The sequence below is a fragment of the Tigriopus californicus genome, chromosome 9 (assembly GCF_007210705.1).
Source record: "Tigriopus californicus strain San Diego chromosome 9, Tcal_SD_v2.1, whole genome shotgun sequence".
Lineage (NCBI taxonomy): Eukaryota > Metazoa > Arthropoda > Copepoda > Harpacticoida > Harpacticidae > Tigriopus > Tigriopus californicus.
Genome location: NC_081448.1, coordinates 9265947 through 9287758, shown reverse-complemented (window position 1 = coordinate 9287758; position 21812 = coordinate 9265947). Strand labels below are relative to the sequence as shown.

The following is a 21812-nucleotide window of genomic DNA, read 5'->3' as shown; positions in this document are numbered from 1 at the left end:
ACATAACTGGCAATCAAATAGAAAAGAAGCCTTACTGGATATCCCAGCCAACTATCAAGCCGAGGTTGCAACACAGAAAGTTCTGGGAGTCAATTGGAACTCCCTGACGGATGAGCTTACTTTCAACTTTCTGTCCAACGCAGTCCCTGAAAAGGATGATTTGAACACAAAGCGAGCCATGCTTAGCACCATAGCACAATTGTTTGATCCTTTGGGCTACTTATCGCCTTTCATTGTTACAGCAAAAATCTTGCTTCAGCAATTATGGCAACAAAATATCGATTGGGACGTTGAACTACCTGTTGGGCTGTTTACTTTGTGGGCAGTCTGGTTGAGGAGGTCCCGTCCCTCGCAAAGATTAGGGTTTCACGATGCTTAATGGCTGGAGGGATTATATTCTTTCATATTGCAGCCCTCGGCGACGCCAGTATTAAGGCCTATTGTACCGTCGTTTATCTGGTTATGAATGATCCGATTTCAAGACAAATTTCGTCAAAACTTGTGTTTTCAATGACTCTAGTGAATCCCCTAGAACTGATGAAAAAGGGAATTCACAAACATGAAACAATTGCACGACTTTAGCTTTTGGCCGCAATGATTACTTCCCGAGCTGCCTCCTATGTTGCTCGGTCGATTTCTCATGATATTCCCATTCATTGCTTCACGGATTCCTTCATCACCCTGTGTAGGACTAGACGAGTATCATACATCGCAAACTATGACACTATTTGACGAACACTATGTCGAGACAAAAAAAAGAATCATGACCCAACCTCGATGTCAATAAACATGTATCAAAAACACCAAAGTGAATCGAAATGGAGTCGACCTGAGAATACGGTGATAAATATAGAAAGAATTACGCATTGGTTTGTTTCGCAATACGGGGGCTTCGACGTGGAGGATCTCTGAACTCATTTTTGCTTAACATTGGTTCAGGCATCCCAGGTTGGGGCACAGGATCATCGGTGCCATCGTCACCACCTAGGGGTCGTAACAGCCGCCTATTTCGTCGAAAAACACCATTTGGATTCGAAATCAGATATGACCGTCCGTGGTCGACCAAGGAGGTCACCACACCCCCTGGAGTCCACCTGTTAGTTTTGGGGTCCTGGCAATATACATGTTCCCCCCCGACCAATGGTCGCAGATCCTTGCCGCCATTTCTTTCGACCACTTTCTTGGTTGCGGAGAGTCGCTTCTGATGGAAAAGGTCGCGGTCCAGACTGACATGATCTCGGGCATCCGGTAGCAATCTCCGCATTTGTCGGCCCAAAAAAGCATAAACCGGACTGAATCCATCAGCTCGCGGGGTATTACGCCACGAAAAAAGAGCCAACTTAAATTTGTCTTCACCGAACTTTACCCTCCATCTTGATTAGGAGGTGTTTCATGGCCTTCACCGCCGATTCGGCCAGTCCGTTACTAGCCGGGTGATACGGGGAAGAAGTCTCGTGAATGATGCCATACCTGTCGCAGAAAATTTGGAAAGGTCCACGAAATTGAGGACCATTGTCAGTTTTGATCTTTCCAGGAAATCCCACCTCAAAAAAAAACAAGAAAGCATCCTCTCACAAACGGCTGACGTAGAGGTCAATCTTAACTGTGACACGAATGGAAAGCCACTATATCTATCAACCACAACAAGGAACATTGTCCCATCCAACTCAAAGAGATCCGCAGAAATGCTCTCCATAGGGAATGTAGCAGTAGCCATGGCCATCTTGAGCGGTTCTTCCTGTTGTGATGGCAAAACGCTTGTGCACTTGGGACAATTCTTTATCATCTGCTGTATGGCATTATCCATTCCTGGCCAACAATACAACTGGCGAGCCTGGACTGATGTTTTAGTAATATTGCTATGCGAAGTATGCAAGAGATCTAATATCCTTGCCCGTGCTTTCTTGGGCACAATGATCCGGTTGCCAGACATCACGACGCCATTGTCAACACGAAACGTAGAAATAAACCCGCGGAAATCTGAAAGACACTGAGGCAAGACTCCATCACGATTCTTGATACCCTTCACTAGTAACTGATTTCTTCATCTTCTCCGCAGGTTTCTTGTAATTTTGCAATAATAGGATCCTGTACGTTTAGAGCTCTGATTGGGACATCAACAGAATTGTCTGGCGGAAAGAACGGTCTACGGCTGAGCGCGTCAGCGATCTGATGAGATTTCCCAGTAGTCCATTCAACGGTGAAGTTATAAACCCCTAGCCTCTCAAGGATCCTCTGTAGGCGATCGTTTCCCAATGTAGCCATGGGTTTGGAGAAGACCCTGAGCAATGGTTTGTGGTCAGTAGTGATCTGGAAATGTGACAACCCTCGCAAATAATGATTGCATTTCAAAACTGCCCAGAGAATTGCCGTTGCTTCCAGTTCAACCACGGCATAATTTTTCTGGGCCGGTGTCAGAGCACATGATCCACACATGAGCCGGGGTAAGCCATCCGTCCCCCTTTGAATCAATGCAAATCCCAAACCATGAATGCATGACGCGTCGGTAAGAAGTTCCGTCTTCAAATTAACGTCAAATGGTTTTATGATGGCTGGCGAACAAAGGATGGTCTTCACTTTGACAAATTCCTCTTCATGTTCTTTGAGCCAAAGAAATGCTACACCCTTCTTAAGGAGCTCACGAATCCTGTTGGTCGATTGGGTAAGATCTGGCACAAACGTTGTCAATTGATTTGCCAGCCTGAGAAAAGACCTCAGCTCGGTTACTGAAGTGGGTGACGGAAAATCCCGAAGAGATGCCACTTTATCGGGATCTGGCTTGACACCCTCATTAGAGATAATAAACCCAGCAAAGATAATGGACATTCCAATCACCATCTTCTCTTTGGAAAGCTTAATACCAGCTCTTTTGCATCTCAACATCACCATCCTCAATCGGTGAAAGGCAATCTCCAATGTGGGCGCTTGTATGCATAAATCGTCAATGATTTTGAGTAACTATCCAAGCAAGCCCGTCAACGCCTCATCAGTTCGTATATTGAATTCATCATTACTTGAATTCAATCCCATAGGCGCAACCAGATATACTCTCTTGCCATCCGGGAGAAGAAAAGCTGTGAGGAGTTGGCTTTCCTCATCGAGAGGAACCTGGTAATACCCGTGTACCGCGTCCAGCTTTATGAACCAAACCGACTCTGGCTGCACCTTCTTCATAGGATCGGATGCAGAACAGAACGGCCAAATTGGGCGCTTTATGGCATGGTTAAGAGTGCGGAAGTTGGTCACCAATCTGATCTTTTTGCCTCCAGGCTTTGGGACAAAGTGGGCGGGAGAGCACCACTCTGTTGGGACATTACACTTCGCCAACACCCCATCCCGTTCCAATTCGGCCACCAACTTCCCGGAGAGGGGTTCCAAATGTAGGGGTACCTGTCTGGCTGTGGTCACCTGGCAGGGCTTAATCTTTCGACGTTCATCTATTTCGATTGTCATCATTGGGCCCTTGAGACAACCGGCCCCATTGGGCCCTAAATCCGAGGCATATACCTCAGGGAATTCATCTTGAGATTGATCCATCATTCAAGTAATATAATGATGGTCTGTTTCGCCCGCTAAACGGGTAAAATCCATTCCATCATCGTCATAGCATTCAACTTTATCAGAGCCAATCACCTTTACGTCATTGTTGAAGCACTTATTGTTGTCTAACCGAACCGATACCTCTCGACTCGGATGATACTGACGGCAAATATGGGGAAAATCCGGAGGCAAAATGCCAAGCGCAACACAATCTCTCCAACCGATTAACGGAGGGCCTGTTAGATCCGGAGAGACAATCGCTTCAATTCCTGCCTGTGGTCCAATGAAACCATCACTCTCGTGCACCTCTACACATAAGGTGATTTTCCCAGCATTTCCCAATGGTGATCCGGACGCTGTGATTAACACTGCCGTTGATGGCGATAAATTTAGTCCCCTGGGCAATACCCATAAAGGGAAGACCCCTGAAGACCCCTGAATCTGGAACGACCATCAATTGAAAGTTTGGGAAACCCATGGTCATACAAACCACACTGGTGCGTGGAGTTTGAGTGGATTCTCGGACGACATTTATTCTTGCCGGACCTCCCTGTCTCTGTCAAAAACCACCGCGTCCATAGTTGTCCACTCGTATGTCTTGTGACTGTTGGGGACACACCGGCCTGATGTGCCCCACTCGGTTGCAGCCATGACATGTCGCTTTGCGGAACCGACATGCTGTCAAGAAATGGGTCTTTGCTCCACAAGATACGCATTTAACTTGTAGCTGCTTAACTGCCGCTACTGGTTGTTCCTCGACCATGGATAACGTCGTCGCCAACTTATCAATACCTTGGTTCAATTGAGCTCCCTCATATGCCGTGGCTGCTGCCAATACATCTTCTAACTTTGGATCCTGAAGTTTTGACAGTTCCATGAATAGTGGGGCGTCATCCTTGGTCATCAGTAAGAGTTGGAACATTACCCAATCCTCCCACTTCATAGACTTAAGCTCCGCCTCATGTCCAAAACAGCAAAGAGTTGCATACGTTTGTTTGAGTGGTTGCAAGTTTGTGTGGCAAAGTTTGCCACACTCCTCCACAGTCGTCGTCGGTGTGATCAATGTCTCCATATACTCCGACAATTCTGGATCCATTCGTCTAAAGAAGAATTGTTGTTGTCTCTGGACAGGGTTCAATTCCATGTTGGAGTTCTCGTGGTATGCAGCGAATTCCTTCAGCCAGTCCCTCATTTCAGGAGGGCTCGCAGCTATGGTCAGCATGGGCGGTTTCAAGTCGGACAAAAGTCGAAATTGTCTAATGGGTTCCCTCGTGGTATGAACGCCAACCCCCAGTGGCACCCCATCAGCTTGTGCCGACGGAGCTGGCATAGCAGCCGATGCAGCGTTAAAGGCCTTAATATATTCATCGCCAAGCACCTCTAATGCCTCCCTCGCCTCCTTAGACGCAGTTGCCTCGACTGCCACCAATTTTGTGTATGATTCATGTACCTTGTCGACTCTCTCAGTCAGTCCCGCCATTGTGGACATTAGGAGCTCATGATCCCCAGTGCCTTCGATCCGTGTCAAAGTTCTCACAGTGCGGGCAATGACACTCATGTGACCGGATATTGCGTCCCGCAATTTATCCGCCATGGTTTCCTCGTACAGTCGTGGACGTGGTAATGGGCGTGTAGTTCACATAGATCGTTGGAGGCAGCTATTTACCGACTGCGCCATGTGACGTGACGAACGCGGCGAAAGAAGCGGGAGAGAGACGTCTGTACAGTTCGAATAACGAGTCAAGAATGACCCCTTTTATTTACCTGCTGAAACGTGTATGTGTGTGCATGTGTACAAGTTGAGCAAAGAAACGACATTATAACAGATATGTATGCTCATGTAGCAATGCACAGGGGTAAAAATACCTTTTAAAGTTTTGACGGAAATTTCCAAACACATCTTGGCATTTTTCTCCCTCAGAAAATGATGGGGAACTTTTTTTTTTGCTTTATGGAATTCTAGCCCACATAAAAAACTTACATACCTAAAAACATTATAAAAACTAAAATGTTCAAAAACCTACTCAACGTAAATTTGGAGTACATTTAGTTACCTTTTGAATATAAATAATACTCAAGAGCTAAGTAAGTGTGTTCCTAATTTACATTGAGTAGGTTTTTGAAAAATTAGTTTTTATAATGTGTTGAGGTATGTAAGTTTTTTATGCGGGCTAGAATTCTATAAAGTAATAAAATTCAAGTTGTTCCCTTTGATATTTCGAGGTGGAAAAATGCCAAGCAGTGTTCAGAAATTTCTCTGGAAACTTGATAGGGCTTTTTGAACACCGTGAATGGGCAATGATTTTTGATAAGCTATAACACTATTCTAAGTTTGTGAAGTGGGGAATACCCTCATGTTCAAAATTGGATTGCTTTGGTGCGCTGAATTCACTTTCGTACTCTTCTAAATACAGAGGCCAACTCAATCCATTCCTATCTAATAAAAAACGAAACGCATGTAAGGCAAGGGTAGAAAAAGTCCGCCATCTTCTTTGGATAAATCATGGTTTTGAGCATGGCATTTGACTATTCCGTAACGCTATGCTGCAAATTGATAATCACGCAACTCAAGTACCAAAATTGGACTGACAGTCCGTTTGGCTATCATATGGGACTCCAAGAAGTTCTGATGTTCTATTGGGATGTCCCTAAGAACCTTTGGTTTATTGGATAGCCATTTGTGCGTTTTTTCATACTGGCCAAAAACTGGGCAAATATTTCATCGTCCAGCCTTTCGCACCTGCCGTGTTAGCAGACCCTGTTGCAAGGTCGTCAACATACATCCGTTTAACAGCCTTTGCATCTGATGGGTACATTTCCTAAAATGGTTTGGCAGGTTCCTGAACAACCTAAATGGCCTGAAAAGGCAAAGACACTACCCCAAATGGAAGTAGGGGGTTAGAAAAAATATTTGGCAACCTAAAAAAGAATGGACAAATAAATGTATATAACAAACCATTCGCTATGACTTGTAATGCTGTTTGACATACTTTATTGACCAAGTTGAATCAAATTAGATAAAATGACGACAAGGTTCATAACTTCAATATCAAGCTAAATTAGGTCGGCAACGTTATGACGTTCTGAGTATTTCAAACTATTAATAACTGTAATCCAGTTGCTTACCGTTGTTGTTTTTCGTGTTGACTAGAAGTTATCCATAACAACAAATATGATACAGGAGATGATGAGAAGGAGCAATATGAGGATAGGTGAAACATATAATCATACGATTAATTAGGTTCTTGAACATTGAATCATGATCATAAAGGTAGAGGAGAGCGGTAAAAGGACTAGATAAGAATCAAATCAATCATGATAGTGTTGGTTGTCGTTTTGTTGTTGTTCTTGTTGTTGTTGTTGGTGGTGGTGGTGATGGCAATGAGATTAGTAATGCTGAGGGTGGGTGTGATGGTGGTAGTGGGAATGATGAGGGTGGAGGTATGAATCATAAAAATGATCATGATAGGAATAGCTTGAAACTGATTCCATAATGGTGAATGTAATGCTGATTATAATGACAATGTCGGTAAAGGCTTAGGCTAGACCGTAAATCTAAGAAAACGACAAAATTCAAGTATCGGTCATAGAGCATAGAACAGGATAGTTGTTGGGTTGATCTGGTCTTGTTGGACTTCTGTTTCTTCTTTTTCTTGGGATAGCTGCTTCCTAAGACTTCCGGTTGTTGGTCTTAAAGCTCACTTGAAGCACCCGATTGCCCAAGGTGTATCCATTAAGGGACTGAATGGCCACCAGACATTCGTCATAGTTGGTCATGGTGACGAAACCAAAACCCTTGCACTTGTTGGTTTGAAGATCTCGGATGACCTTCACGTTTTGAACAGCCCCAAACGGACCGAAGAGTTGCCAGAGAATATTTTCCTCCGTCTCTGGAGCCAAATTGTAGACAAAAATGCACCAACCACTTCCGTTTAGAGCCGCTGCGGCTGTTCCCCCTCCACCAGTACTACCAGTGCCAGGAAGAATCGGGTTACCGGTTAGGAGCTCTCCAGCCAATGGAGAATATCTGAAAATGGCAACCACACAAAGTTTAAAGACCGGGAAAATATAATTTGACCAATTCAAGATAAGGAGGAGAGATTGATGGGCGCTTTCAAATAGTATGAAGATCTTTGACGTCGTACTTTACTTTGACTGCGCGAATTTTTCTCACAAGGAAAGACGTACCTCGGAATCAAGCCAAAGAGTTCGTTCTGATACCAATTCAGGTGACGGAAACAAAAATAATACGGAACGGTAAACCTCAACAAATAGGTTTAGCATCAGCAAACCCATTAATAGTGAGCTAGAGATTGATTTGTAAGTTAAAAAAGATCTTTCATTTGTCGTTTTAACTGGAATGTCTAAACTGGAATGCCCAGACAGGAACGTGCTTTCTTTAATATGTGAACGCAGGAACATGCACTACTCTACTGCAAGAAAGTATCGTGTAATTGAAATGGCAAGGACCGATTGGTCAAATCCTGCTGGTCATAAAAATGTATGTTCACAAATTGTTCCTCCCACTTTCTTTTGTGATTTTAAAACTTGCTGCAATGTCTGCGTAAGGATATTGAAGTATCAGATTAATAAATCACTTTTTTGGCTAGCAGAATTTGACGTAATACCCGTTGGACAATCGGACTTTTTATAAGGGCAAACAATTTTTTTGGGTCCGCGGTCAACGAAATTGTGTTAACATGGCTCAACTTTGGATGACTATTACGTTACAGGGTGTTAGTGGAACGACGGTGGGACGGAAGGAGGTAAGTGAGTGGTTCAAAGGTTCGTGTTGCTTTGAAAATGGCCAATCATAGAGTACTTGCCTGGAAAGGGCCTTGCCACCCAAAATAGGTTTCCCAGCGCTGGGAAAATCAAGGACAAATGAAAGAACAAGAACACAAATAAATTAAGGGGTTGGCGTGTCCAGAATAATATCAATGAGATCAAAAACGAACGAAACGCTTTGGGGCACTTATAAAAGCTTCCAATATGGTGCCCAGGCCAATTTTTGAAGATGGATCTTTGAAGTGGTTTGTTTTGAACGCGTAGGATATGATACGGTATTGGTACAAAAAAGTCAAAGAGCACACATAAGGAGATTCGGTTTTCATTCATTCCAATGAAGAAGAGAATGGGGCGCCAAGAAGTGGAGCCCACGCAACTAAATAAGATTATGCGAAATAAGTGTAGAACAAAAACTTACCCCGGATCTTTGAAACTTAAATCCAGTGATAACCCGGCCGCTGCCGATGGAATGCAATAGGGGCTGTCAAGGAAAAATAAAAGATGCGTTGGAAGAAAAAATGAAACCAATAATCAACTTAGAGGTAACGATGAGAATCATGATATAAGTAGTATGAATAGTGAGTGCGGAGACAGGACACATGAATAATGAGAATATAATCATAATAACCAGAACGACGTTTGGAACAAAGTTGGATAGGACTTAGAGAGTATCATTACAACAGCAACGTTGTTTTACAAAAAGAATAAGAACTGATCCATGTGTGGGGGTCAACCAAGAATGTGTTCCAATGGTATTAAGGTACATAAAGTAAGTTTGAGCGCACTGCCTACATACAGCACAGGATTCTTGAACGAGTTGCTTGATCGTTCGAGTAAAGAAACCGAATCGAACTAACTTAGTAGTATGCAGACTCAATACAAGGAAAGAGGAGCAAAACTCGCGAATTGTCTACAAAATGCTACTAGACAATTCAAAATTAGGATCAACCCATCCTCCTTAGTAGCAGTTTTGATATTACGACAACACTGATCAAAAATGTCACCAAAGCACCGAACTTCAAATTGCTTATTTAGATCACAGGAAGAAACCCTTCTACAAACGGCTTGGAAAGAATCGCCCTGAGAGCACACTCACCTAAAGCGACTCGCTGCAGCCGCTGCCGGATGTAGAGCACCGCCAAATGCTCGACGGGCTGCTGCAGTTGGGGCCAAGTAAGCGGCCAATGGAGGGATGGCCTTGGCATTGTTACTTGGGTTATTTGCAAACTTGACGGTAACGGGATCGCTAGCGCCCTCTGGAATTGTGCCATTGAGCTTTTGAATAGCTCGCTCGGCCTCCATGCGTTGGTCAAAGCGAATAAATCCAACTCCCTTGGACAAACCTAAAAGTGACCATCTCGACAAAATTGAAGACTGGGGGAATTTAAATCCACTTGACTACTTCAAATTACCTGTGATGTTATCACAGAGGATCCTGGAAGTGATGATGTTACCACATGAGGAGAACAAGCGTTCCAGATCAGGTTGGGTCATGTGCTTTGGCAAGCCAGAGACGTACAGATTGGCACCTTTTATTGCTTCACTACTTGGTCTGGCATAGGAGACCTATTGAAATAAAATATCAATATAGTTGCAAAATCAATCATATTTCAACCCTCGAAAGCGCGCACCTTAATAGTTTTGTTTTGAAGTCGTAATCCATTTAAAGTTTGGATGGCTTTGTCGGCATCCTCAATGTGATGGTAATTGACAAATCCGTATCCCAAGCTTTGACCTAAAATTATTGAACAAAAGGCCGCTTTGTCATACGAATGCCTCCTTTCACCATGTTTGCTTTTTGTTTTGAAACTTTCCCCTACCTGTAACTTTGTCTCGAATTAGCTTGCAACTTTCCACCTCTCCAATCGAAGAGAACAAGGATCGGATCTCCTCTTGAGTCATAGTTTGTGGAAGATAGTTGACAATCAAGTTCGTTTTATTCCCATCCTCGTCATCCTGTCCCATGTTTTGGACTTGATGAGTCTGACCAGAGAGTTGTTGTTGTGGTTGCGGTTGTTGAGTATTGACACCCACCACGTGGGGTGGAGGCTGAGGTGAGACCGATGTAGCCACGGGCGAAGGGTGCTGTGGCACGGGTCCAGTTGAAGCCATGCCCGTCTGCACAGGAAGTTCCATTCCGTTTTGCATCATCACGGACGATGAAGAGTGTCAAATAAAGGGGTAGTAAAAAGGACTGCTGAAGGGTGGTGGGTGGGCTTGAAATTGTAGTCACACCTTTGTGCTCGAAGGAAATCAAGTGTGATACAAAATTTGTTCTATGTTTGCTTTGCAATAGACAACGTCTCTCGTTTGGAAAATTCTGAAAATGAGAATGAAAAATAACTCAAAATAAAAGGACCTCGTGGCAAAGGTCGTTGACCTTAGTCTTAGTGAAATAGTGAAATTTGCTCTCATACACAGGCTCTGGAAGCCTGCATTGACCGGCTCCAAGGATTCCCTTCATCCCATTTTGAAAGAAATTCCCAACCACTCACTTTTGATTTGACATTCTCTAAAGAACCAACCGGGGAAAAACAATGCAAAGCCCTGTTTTACACTGCACGTTATCAACCACGCTTTCTACTGAGGCGCTACCCCTGTGGAACCATCCACTCGGTGGAAAGGCCCCAATTTTCCCCAAAAGGAAAAGCTCAGTGCCAGTGCCATTCATAGTACAGCAAACGTCGTCATTGCAGTGGCACCCTGGGCTGTAAAACTTGCAAAGCAGACGTTGTTCTACTCGTAGTGGTGGTAGCGAGCGGCCGATAGAAAGCGCGTGGGCAGAAAGCGTTCCAGCTGGCCAAAAAGAACGAGTAGAACATCAAGTACAAGAGGGAACAAGAAAAGGAGAAACGAGGAGGGGAGCTCCAAGGAATCGATAACTTCCCATTACACTGGGTGTGGTATGAAGGCTGATGAGAGATAAGCGTAATTCAACTTGGTTCTTGAATCCACCTTTCCCAGTGCACGGCTTCTAAAATTAAGATGAATATGAGCAAAGGAGCTCGTGCCATAAAGATCTTATATTTTTATTTTGCCCTTACATCCTGGCTAACACGTGGGGTGGAGCCCAATGCCGGACATGGGCTTAATGATGTTACGAGAATCTTACCTTGAGTTTGTTTCCTGGCGTTGTGTTTCGGTAATGGAGGATCCAGTCGTTTCACTTGCGATAGATAGACTTGGATTGTTGAGTTTAACAGCCAGGCCGTCTTCTTGGTTTTGCCGTTTTGCAGATGGTTTTGGTTTAAATCAGTTTGACTTTGACGTTGGAGTGTTTCTTGTTGCTTTCGAAAACTCTTGTGATAAAACGCAAAATCAGAAAACCAGAAAAATGCAAGAACTGATCCAAGATATGAGCACTATATTATTTTTAAATTAAACAGACCGAATGAGAAACGATCACGGGAAACGGCAAGAAATAAACAGAAAGCTACACTGAGTGCTAATGCATCGCCGTCATTGCCGGACGAGAGCAGATCAAAGAAAGAGCCCCAGCAGAACGCTAACACCAAGCCCAGGAATTGCCCTCTCGCCTGAAGAAGAAGGAGAGAAAGAGAGAGAGGAGCCCTTCACCGTTACCCGGATCTGCTCCCTCTATGAAGTTGCCTTAAGCGAAAGCCGAAAGCCCTTCAGCACCACCAAGACTACGTACAGCCTGCGTCCTACAGCACCATTCCCTTTGGAAATCTCGTGTACACGTGCGTTAAGCTCCCAAGGGGTGTCCGGGACTCGGCTGAAATGAAAGGCGGTGGTGTGGATGGACACGGCTCTAAAATATCGATCCATTTATTTCTGCTTCTTCTTCTCCGCCTCCTCTTCCTCCTCCTTCTCCTTCTGTGCCCTTTGGCGAGCACGTCCAGTGAACCCTCGTGCCACTTGCCATCATCACCACCACTGGAGAAGAACTGATGCCAGCTGAATCCAGGAAAGCTCCAAGGCAGATGGTGCTTGGTGCCCTCGAATTCGACGATCGATGATGGGAGAAGCAGTTCCCTTTTCCTTGTCATTCCCTCTCTCGGTTCTGCTTTGCCTTGGCGATGAACGGGCGGTGTTGTGTAGTATGTCAGACTGTCTCTCCCTCTCTCCCTCTCTCCCTTTCATTCTTGCTCTTTAACGGGGAAGGGACACTATCCCAGTCCTCATGGCACCCATCGCGGTGAAAGACAAAACGAGGAAAATATCGACGGCGACAGCTAAATCTACCTCTGCTAGACATGAAAGAGCGGACTCAGAAAGGGGCTTTCTAAGTATGCTGGAGCTACCGCTACACAAAACAAGCAGAGTCCCCTAGCCTTTTTCTCATGTGGGGCTCTATCGTAGCTTTGCTTCCGTTCGATTAGGAGACTTTTTCCTTTGCAAGTGCTACATCACAGCGAAGTGTACACAAGCCTCAGTCTCAGTTTGTCTATCGGTCTGGGCAGACGTTTGATGACATTGGCTCTACGTACGAGCATCATTATTGTTTTTGTTTTAGCGGTGATGCCCGTCTTCCATTTCATAAACTAAGAGCATTATAAAATTGATCATGAAGTTCTTTCAGCCCCAACGCCGCCAAGAAGCAGACTCGTAAATTTTAGAAATGAAGATTATTATTTTCTATGTTCAATACCTAAATGTTCGCCCTCGAATGCTAATGATTAACAATTATGTTTCACGGATTTTTTCCCCGAAATCTTTTCCATTTTGGCTTTGGTTAAGCCATCTTTTGCCTAAGGGTTAGTCCATTTAACCTTCTTGTTTAACAGTTTACAAACAAAACACTTTTTGATCGAAAAGATGGATGTGCAAGGCTATGGGAAGAAGTATTTACAAATAAATCTCTAGGTCGTCAATTGTCGCCCAAAGAACTTTAGCTGGAATGTTTTGGCTTTGAATACGAAATTCAGAATAGTTTGGTCCTTCTGATTTGTATTGACAAGTTTATTAGACAAATGATAAGAATGATGATTTGTCTTAAGAAATGTTGCCATTTCAGAAAAGAACGTTTACTTTTTTGTTTCGATGATTTGTAAACAAGTAAAATTCGTCATTTGATTCCTGGTTGACATCGGAATCATGATTTTGTGTGGCATTTATCTATCTATTTATATGCAACACGGCCATTGAATAACGACTTGACCACAGAACTGAAATATTATGGAAAGTAAGCTGTTTGAACTATTTATATATCAACTATATTATATACAACTAGTATATATCAACGGGCCTTACTTCGACGCGTGAAGAGCCAGTCTTTAAAAGGTGTTAGAGAATATAGTTTTGCATAGGCTTTGTTTAGTTTAGTAAAAGCGAAAACAGTTTGCAGAACTCTTGTCTTTCATCGGATTTGAGAACGAAATGAGAGCATTGAATTAAAGAGAAGAGACGTCAGAGCCGGTAACGTAACAACTCGACCAACATCAACTCGGATACATTAATTCGACTGATTTTAACTCAACAAAAAAATCAAGTCAATGGCCAAAAATGTAAACAATTACAAAAACATGGCCAATGAATGTGATTCACTACAACTGTCATTACATGCAATTGAAATTTCACTTTCTCCATATGTCTTTAAAAAAGTAAAACTATATATCATTCATATTTTGACCTTAATCCAAATACAAAAGTCAACTGTGTTGTCTAGATGTGCCTTGAATTGAAAACCTTTAAATTGGCATTGATCAAGTAGAAGCCATTCGAGTTGATGCTGGTCGACTTGATGTTTGGTCCAGTGAATGGACTAGATTTGTCAAAACCAATTGTGGATGTTGTCTATGAAATTTGAAAATTCAAACCAACAGGAGGAGTGGAAGAAGTTTACAGACCAAGTGGGATCAAGGTGTTAGATTATAAAATCAAAGAGAACACATTCATGCAAGCTTGTGAAAAAATCTTTAAAACCGTCCTCACCAGTGGAATGTAACAAGATAAACGTTATTCTCCACCGATTAGTTGGCGGTGCTCGTTTTTATATTTGTGGCAAAATTTCATAAGGTTTACATAGAGAGTTTAAGGGTTGTTAATATCGTGTTGGGTTAGGTTAGGTAAGGTTAGGTTAGGTTTGATTAGGTTAGGTTAAGTTTAAAAAAGTAGCACCGCCAGCTAACCGGTGGAGAATAACGTTCACCAATGTAACAATGGATCAAAGGGCTCCAAATAGGGTCCAAATTCTCCGTAAGGGGCGCCACAGGGAAGGGCTGTGCAGGACTGAAATACAAAAACCGAATCAATGTCATATGACTAGCAATGAATAATGTCATTGGAAACTGTTGGTGAAATGAGAATGAACAAAAATGTTATCACAATGATGCCAAAATTCATTCGCAAGTGACAGTTTTGTTTTCCCACTTGGCCTCAAAGCTCAATCCTTGATCCCTGAGAATTTTGGCTGGCTTCTGTGGTGTCAGGGATCAAGGATTGAGTTTGAAAGCTAAAGGTAAAAACTAAATTATCAATTGCAAAATAATGCATTGCCTCAAATCAGAGTTATTAATTCTCAACCTTGGCGTCCCCGTCCAGATTCCAAGCATTCATGTCCGACACTTCAGCCATTGAAATAGCATGCTAAGGAATATATTTCTGGACTGTCCAGAATTCTATTGTTAAGGTCAAAGCCATGAAGAAAAGTTTCCGAGCGTTGCGTTCGGCTTCCTGTCAGTTATGAAAGTCAAATTCAGATCCATGAAATCATTGAGTTGTTTCAAGAATAGTTCTGCCCGCCTTCCCCCCCCCCCCTCTTTCTCCTAACAGGGTAGGGGCCCTCAATAAAATTGAAAATGTGGGTCCCAAAGATTGAAAATAACGGAACTAATATGACGGATCCATTGTTCTAACTAAATTAGTACTGGTGGCATACGAGAATGATATTAAAGCTCAAGCTTTCTCCCTTTACTCCTACACTTGTTCTCAAACCTAAGGATTAAAGAATCCCACTGAAAAGAAAATAGCCAAGGGCGCAGTTAAAGTACTTTGTAATTGATACCCATAGAAACTTAGAACCAGTCCACAGTCCAGAATCAATAAATTATTCTTATGGCAAGATGTCGGGCGATTAACGGTTATTGTTACATCTGGCCAAATTCAGACGTGAATGCATGTTTCCGGAATTTCTAGATTTGGTCTCAGTTAGATAAATGCTTCAAAGCAAAAAGTCTTGTGTGGTCAATGCTCCTGAAATCTTACGTTGAACTCGCCCTTTTTGATGTAGCCTGGTTTCCGAGCCTTGAATCCCCTCCTTCCCGATGTTATAAAATTGGCACGCAATATTGGATTTCAGTCGATGGCAAAAATATGTTCCAGGGTTATTGGTGGTTTTAGTCGTTCTTGGCTTTTTGCACACGTTTGTTGTGCCATAACTGGATGGTGTGCTCTATGTGGGACTTTGATTTGCCACCTCATAAATAAAAAGAACCCCGCCCAAGAGTGATCATTCCTAATGGATGGGAGTGGCACGAACATGTGCAAGGCTGTCAACATTGAAGGTTGTGCAGTGAAGGCCACCTTTTGCTCCATGGTTTGTGTTGGCGGTAAGTATACCAAGTGGATCAACATCTTCGTGCGGCACCCAAATCGTGAACGAATGGCATTCCCCTAACTTTATCACCCGAGGCATGTCATCGTTAGTCGCAAACTAGTAATATGCATGAACCAAACTTTATTCCCTCCTCGACGCTCTGGTTATACATATTGTTCGGCGTCCCAAGAACGACTGGTCCCACTTCTCTAAGTGAATCTAGAATGGAACATGGAACCGCTACCACAGATCCGAGTATAACTTGATAACCTTCATCAAGTTCCCCAAACCCTGTCTTTACTCTTAAGGTTAGGCATTATTTACAAGGAGGTCGCTGCTACCTATTCTTTGGTTGCACCACAAGAGCACGTTTGTTTTGTTCTCTGGATTTGCCTGGTGTGTGTGCGTGCGTGTTGTTGTTTCGTACATACCAGCATTGTTGTGGCTACTACGTGGCCGGAACAAATGGTAGTCCTAAACAAAGTCAGCGATCACTTATTTACAACACGTACGTTCGTTCGTCGCACTTGGCCTTCTCGAGATTTGGCCGCAAGTCAGTCCTTTGAGTTCGTTGGTTCCACTGTAAACGGGGGGACACTCGCTCAAGAGCGGGCTCACCGAAAGTTAGGGTACCACGGTAGTGTAGGTGGGGTAAATGCTCGTCAAAGTCTCAAGATAGGCTTGAGTGTCTCAACTGAAATCTTTGGCCGTCTATTAGCTGGGACCGGAGTGCGAAAAGCTCAAAGTTTTGTCCATGTTGTCCATAAATTCTCACTCGGGGATCGCTTGAGATCCGCTCGGGGTTCAGTCAAGCCTAAAGGTGCAACAAGGAGGAAAAGTTGACCAAGGACGTAGGGACGTCTCGGTTGGCCACTAGTTCTGTGAAGCGATCATATTGGGCTAACTTTCAATATCAGTTTACGGTTAGAAGCAGTGTCCTGCACATCAGTGCTTGATCATGTTCTCGTGAATTATCAACTCACCATGCAAGTTCTATCACACACAGCCATGGTTTTTGTCGGAGGTAAGGTTTTGACCACCATTTTTTTCTATTGACAATGGTTTTTTCTTGGAATTCTGTGAACCGCTTATTGGAAAATTGAGTGCTCATATTTTTCATTACCAAGCTGCGGATCAATAAAGTTTGAAGGTTACGGATGTTTGAACGAGAGTGATTTGAACAGCATGGAGAAGCAAGCCGGTTATTGCAGCCCTCTCGAATTTCTACTGAACGCCAAATTTGTCATTTTCTCCAAGTGTACAATTAGGGCCAACCAAAACTTGATTCTGCAAATTTTGCAAATAGTGCAAATTTTTCTACAAATCTATTGAATCTGCAAAGTTTGCAATTATATCAGCAGTATTTGACATAGCCCCGCAATTACTATGCAATTTCTGCCAATTCTACAAGTCATAATACATTTCTTCAATTTTGGTCAATTTTTGTGAAGCAATTGTGGTAATGAAATTCAAAGATTTTTTTTTTCTAAAAGCTTTTTAACAGAAAGTACATGAAAATAAAAATGGGTTGCAGAGATATTACTAACCTGCTTATGTATTCCATCAATTCATCATTCTTTAATTCTTTCTGTCTCTCTTTCATCTTTGCATTTTTATACTCTTTTCAAAGGTTGGAACAGAGCTTGATTTGAATTAAGTATTATTATTATTATTTTTGTATTTGGGGTGCTAGGGTCGGAGGGGTAACCTCGCCCGGCCAGCGAAGCTAGCCATCACATCATCTGTATAAAGTTCCAATAGGCAGTGTCGTAGTCCGTATCAGATTGGTTCTCCGTCTGTGGGCGTGGTTAGCGTCTAAAAGTTTCCTTGAGAAAGGTCGGGGAGGAGAAACGAACCGGGGACCTCTCTCATGTTAGGAAACTGCGCTAACCATTACACCACGTCTCCTCCTTTTATTAAAAACCAGACACATATCAAAACGTTTTGATACAGTATGGAGTAAATGGACATGAGATAGATGGTTAATTTGTTGATATTATGAGATAATTATCTTTCCTTTCATTTACATATTGTTTGATGCAGAAAGCAAAAATAGCCCTTACAGTCCTTCAGAACTTTCACTGCCTCAGTTTTGGCAAGTTCATTTGCAAATCTTTTTGCAAATTCATTTGCTGTCAATCAAAACCAAATTTATTTGCAAATTTTGGCCGGGCCTATTTATCATAATATTTGTCTTGTTAAGACAAAGAGAACGAGCCCAGAACACTCCAAACTATGACGTTGATCGTACTTTGGTTTTAAAAACTTATAGAGTGCAATAATTTGCCATTATGATTGCAGCTGCAGGACAATAGTATGTACGGTATTACCGTGATGATTTGAAACTGGACGCAATTTTCAATCAAACTTACGATTGCGATTGAATTTTTTTAAGTACAACCAATTTCCAACTTGAAAGTTACGTTAAAAAGTTTGGATCATCTGGATCAAAGGAAATATGTCCCAAAATTTAACGACACTGATAGGCTTGACTCATTTCAGTCTTTTAAAACCAAAAGATTGACCTTTCCTTTTCTTCGACTTCCTTGACTGCGAAGCAATCGACTTCACAATGTTGTTCGTATTCGCACAGCCGTGTGGTTAGCTTCATAATTTAGAATTTGCAGATGTGAATCGCCTTTTCATACTGTCTTAGCCAGTTGCTGTCAATCCCTTTCATAAATTAGAAAATACGGAAGCTGTGTTTTCAGCAGAGTTGGAATCTTTCTTCTAATGTGCTTCACTTTGCCAGGCGTTACGAAGGCTAAATAAACGCACCTCTAGTGGGGTTTCTTTTCCGTTTAAGTAAAAATATTTTCCTTCTGTCCGACCTATTCATCAGAAAAAGGTACCTTTTTATTTCTCTACCCGGTTGAGCGTACGTAAGCGGTGATTTGGAGTCTCAAATCGGCTTTATTTCATGTCTCAACGACCAGAAGCACTGAGATTGGTCCATAACCAACATGTATTCTGAGCATGCTGAGCAGGCATCTAAGGTACGAAATGCAGTATCCTCTGGGTTACAAGATGTTTAGGAGGTCCCAAAGAGGTAGACGTGGGCAATAGAATCCTATGTAAACTGCTCGGGGAAGGCTTCCATGCCCACATTGTAACGTCACTCGTTTTGAGTGTCTTAGCTGGCATTGGGCTGACCCTCCGGATCGGCAAAGACAAAATTCGCTCCATCGATTTTCTCGTGATACAATCACATGACGGTAAACATATTGGAATATTCTCCATGTGAAATAAAGAAAATTCAAAAACAAAATTTTTCTGGCACTCTGATTTTTGTCACTCTGTGGAGGGAGAATTGAGGCAAACATTACAACCAGACTACACCGGGCCCCGGGGCATGGACTGAATTTCCTATTTATTTCAATTTGACGGTTTATTGACACAAACATTATTCTGATATTTTGCCAAGATATTAGTACAGTGACAGAACTGCTAAAAATGATATTTTTGAAGGTTTATAGCACAAGTCACTCGATTGTTCAAAACTCAATTGAATCACGTTGCGAGTTGGTTGCGATTAGACTTTTATTTTTTTCGAAAAATACAAAAACGAAACGAAAAAGCTCTTTTTTCGTTTTCCAAAAAATTACCGAAGAATTCGTCGAAGTAGAAGGAAATTGTCAAGGCTTTCATTTTTCTCTGAACTTTAGCTCAATTATGGAACAGAAGTCTCCATGAGAAATGTCAGGGAAGAGAATCAAACCAGCGCTCCCTCGCATGAAAGAAAATTTCTCTAATTACTGCACCACATCTCCTCCCTTATAAGGATGTCTTCCAAAGGCGAGATTCGAACTAACATCCTTTGGGGCACTGTGCCGCCTTGGATACATCACACCACTCAGCTATGATATACCATCAACTAGAAAGCAAATACATTCGGAGTTCTTTCCGAGAATACTAAGCTTGGGCTTTAATATCCTTTCAGAAAACATAAATTATACTTTACTTGTAAAGGGCTTGTCTTGGATAGCAAAACCGTGTATACAGTATATTAATGTTTGCACTTCTGTCTTTTTTCGTCTAAATCCTTTTCCTAATGTTAAACCCCAACCTCTGATAGGACATTTATCCATTATGGACCTGAAGGAGTGCTTGAGTCCGTTGAATTGGCGGGAAGTTCATCGAACATTTTTTCGGTTTTTGGGTGCTGACAGATTTTCGAAAAACCGAAAAAGCATTTTTTTCAATTTTTCGAAAAAAGAAGTCTAGTTGTGATGTTTGTCTACATAAATGCTCACTTCACTAAACGCCGAAAATTAGGATGCCACACTACAATGTTTCTTAAATTTCCTTTTCTTCACATAGCTAATTGAACATCTCTGAAAATCTTTTCAATGGCTTAAATACAAAAATTGTAAGCGAACATTCTGTTAAGTCCTTTCATATTTTTCTATTCAAAATACCACTCTAGCATAACTTTTTTCTACAATAAAACATTTCTAGGTACTTTTGTGTAGTCGTATTTTCACAAAAAGTAAACAAAAAAAAATGATCATACATAGCAAATAAAATCATTATCTTTAGCCCATTCATTTATTTTTCAAGCGGTTCGTGGAATAAGTATGAGACAAACGAGGAAAAGTGCTAGTAGAGTAACAACGAAACACTCGATTGGATTACAATATTGTTCTCCCGGCGTTTATTGTTTTAGATTCGGACGACTCTGACACCGAAGGCGGTTTGGGTAACGTGGAGCGAGTTGTTATGCGGCCACCAGGCCATTCTGGTAAGGCCAAGCAAGGCCACTTATGCTTCGATGCCTCCTTCGAAACAGGTAGGACGCAAACAGTCGTCTTTTCGAATGCTGAAGTTCTGATAAAAGTTTTCTATTGACTTTTGTTGCCCAGGAAACCTTGGTCGGGTGGATTTCATTACGGAAAATGAATATGACCTTTTCAGTAAGCCTTTTTTCTTCTTCTTTTCGGTCAGACTTGTCGTTCGTGATTCAAAGTCGTTGTTGGTATCTCCACTTTTGGATTGACCGCAGATCTTTCATGAATGTCCTTTCAAGCCGACGCTGAAGCATAAGCAATCTCTTTGTCATTTGGTTCCAGTTCGTCCGGATACAAGCAATCCTCGAGTTCGATTTTGGTTCCACTTCTCCGTAGAAAATGTGAGGAAGAAGCAACGAATCATTTTTAACGTGGTCAATTTGAGTAAAAGCAGGAATCTATTCCAACAAGGAATGGCGCCTGTAGTTCGATCTACCAATCGTCCCAAATGGTGAGAGTGATTTCTCTACAAACAAAAAGACTGGTCCTTCAAAATTTGAAGTCAAGGGCCTCATGTCTAAAGTTTGCATTTGCAATTGATGAGTGGGGTTTGAGGCTCCCTTTTGAAAAAAAAAGTTGTAACCTTGGAAGTGGGATTTTGGTCTTTTGATTGCATGACAAAACAATTCTAATTGCTCCCGACGGACTCCTACCAACAAAAGCTAACCTTGGGGACGGGGAACAAAACCTCCGGTTCGCAGAACAAGAAGCTTTCTCGCTTGATTGTAGTTAAAACACTGGAGTCTTCAATGAACCGGAGCCAACCAAAAGTTCTTGAATTCACCGAACTGTAATTCCAGACTTATTACCAAAGGAACTAATCAATCAATGACGACAAAACCACCTCAAGTTTCCGAACAGTAGGATTGTCCTGGAACCCAAGGAACCATGATTTCCTTGCTAAAGAAGATATCGACTGACATAGTTTAGTAACCATTGTTTCTCGGATAGGCTGCGATTACCTTCGAGTCAGGTGTACTACTATCGGTCGCCAGAACATTCGAATAAAGTCGTGCTCTCGTTTGCATTTGTTTTTGATAACGAGGAGGAGAGCTTCTATTTTGCACTCACATTTCCCTACTCCTACACAAGATGCATGACGGTACTGCGTCGAATTGCCAACGACTACCCCGATATTGTGACGATGAAATCGCATTGCCAAACTATCGTAAGTACATTTCGGGGTCAATGAAAACAAT

The 21812-nt window shown here is 42.3% G+C and overlaps 2 protein-coding genes across 5 annotated transcripts in view; one reads left to right on the top strand and one right to left on the bottom strand.

Annotated features, from left to right (window-relative positions):
• Nucleotides 1–6515: 6515 nt before the first annotated feature.
• LOC131886864 (ELAV-like protein 1) lies at nucleotides 6516–11870 on the bottom strand. Of its 4 annotated transcripts, XM_059235293.1 has the most exons (8): nucleotides 11441–11870; nucleotides 10149–10648; nucleotides 9960–10063; nucleotides 9741–9894; nucleotides 9425–9671; nucleotides 8747–8809; nucleotides 8367–8405; nucleotides 6516–7567 (listed from the first exon to the last, which is right to left on the bottom strand). In XM_059235293.1, the coding sequence occupies exons 2-8, from the start codon at nucleotides 10477–10479 to the stop codon at nucleotides 7210–7212; spliced, it is 1296 nt and encodes a 431-aa protein (XP_059091276.1). In that variant the 5' UTR covers nucleotides 10480–10648; nucleotides 11441–11870; the 3' UTR covers nucleotides 6516–7209. The 4 variants fall into 4 exon arrangements, with proteins under 4 accessions (XP_059091276.1, XP_059091278.1, XP_059091277.1 ...); XM_059235295.1 differs by lacking the exon at nucleotides 8747–8809 and having other exon boundaries at nucleotides 11441–11861; XM_059235294.1 differs by lacking the exon at nucleotides 8367–8405 and having other exon boundaries at nucleotides 11441–11859.
• Nucleotides 11871–15690: 3820 nt separating this feature from the next.
• LOC131886859 (cytosolic carboxypeptidase 6-like) overlaps nucleotides 15691–21812 on the top strand; it is an 11559-nt gene continuing 5437 nt past the window's right edge. The window contains exons 1-5 of the mRNA XM_059235286.1: nucleotides 15691–15839; nucleotides 20493–20615; nucleotides 20689–20739; nucleotides 20896–21064; nucleotides 21565–21781. Of these exons, the coding sequence (XP_059091269.1) occupies nucleotides 15749–15839; nucleotides 20493–20615; nucleotides 20689–20739; nucleotides 20896–21064; nucleotides 21565–21781 (651 nt within the window). The 5' untranslated portion in view covers nucleotides 15691–15748. The remainder of the gene's footprint in view (nucleotides 15840–20492; nucleotides 20616–20688; nucleotides 20740–20895; nucleotides 21065–21564; nucleotides 21782–21812) is intronic.

What these genes read in the sequence shown, in the direction of transcription:
- LOC131886864 (XM_059235293.1), bottom strand. Translation starts at nt 10,479, where the DNA reads ATGATGCAAAACGGAATGGAACTTCCTGTGCAGACGGGCATGGCTTCA. An exon ending in AATTCGAGACAAAGTTACAG is followed by an intron (nt 10,064 to 10,148) that starts GTAGGGGAAAGT and finishes CAATAATTTTAG; the next exon opens with GTCAAAGCTTGGGATACGGA. An exon ending in TTCAAAACAAAACTATTAAG is followed by an intron (nt 9,895 to 9,959) that starts GTGCGCGCTTTC and finishes TTATTTCAATAG; the next exon opens with GTCTCCTATGCCAGACCAAG.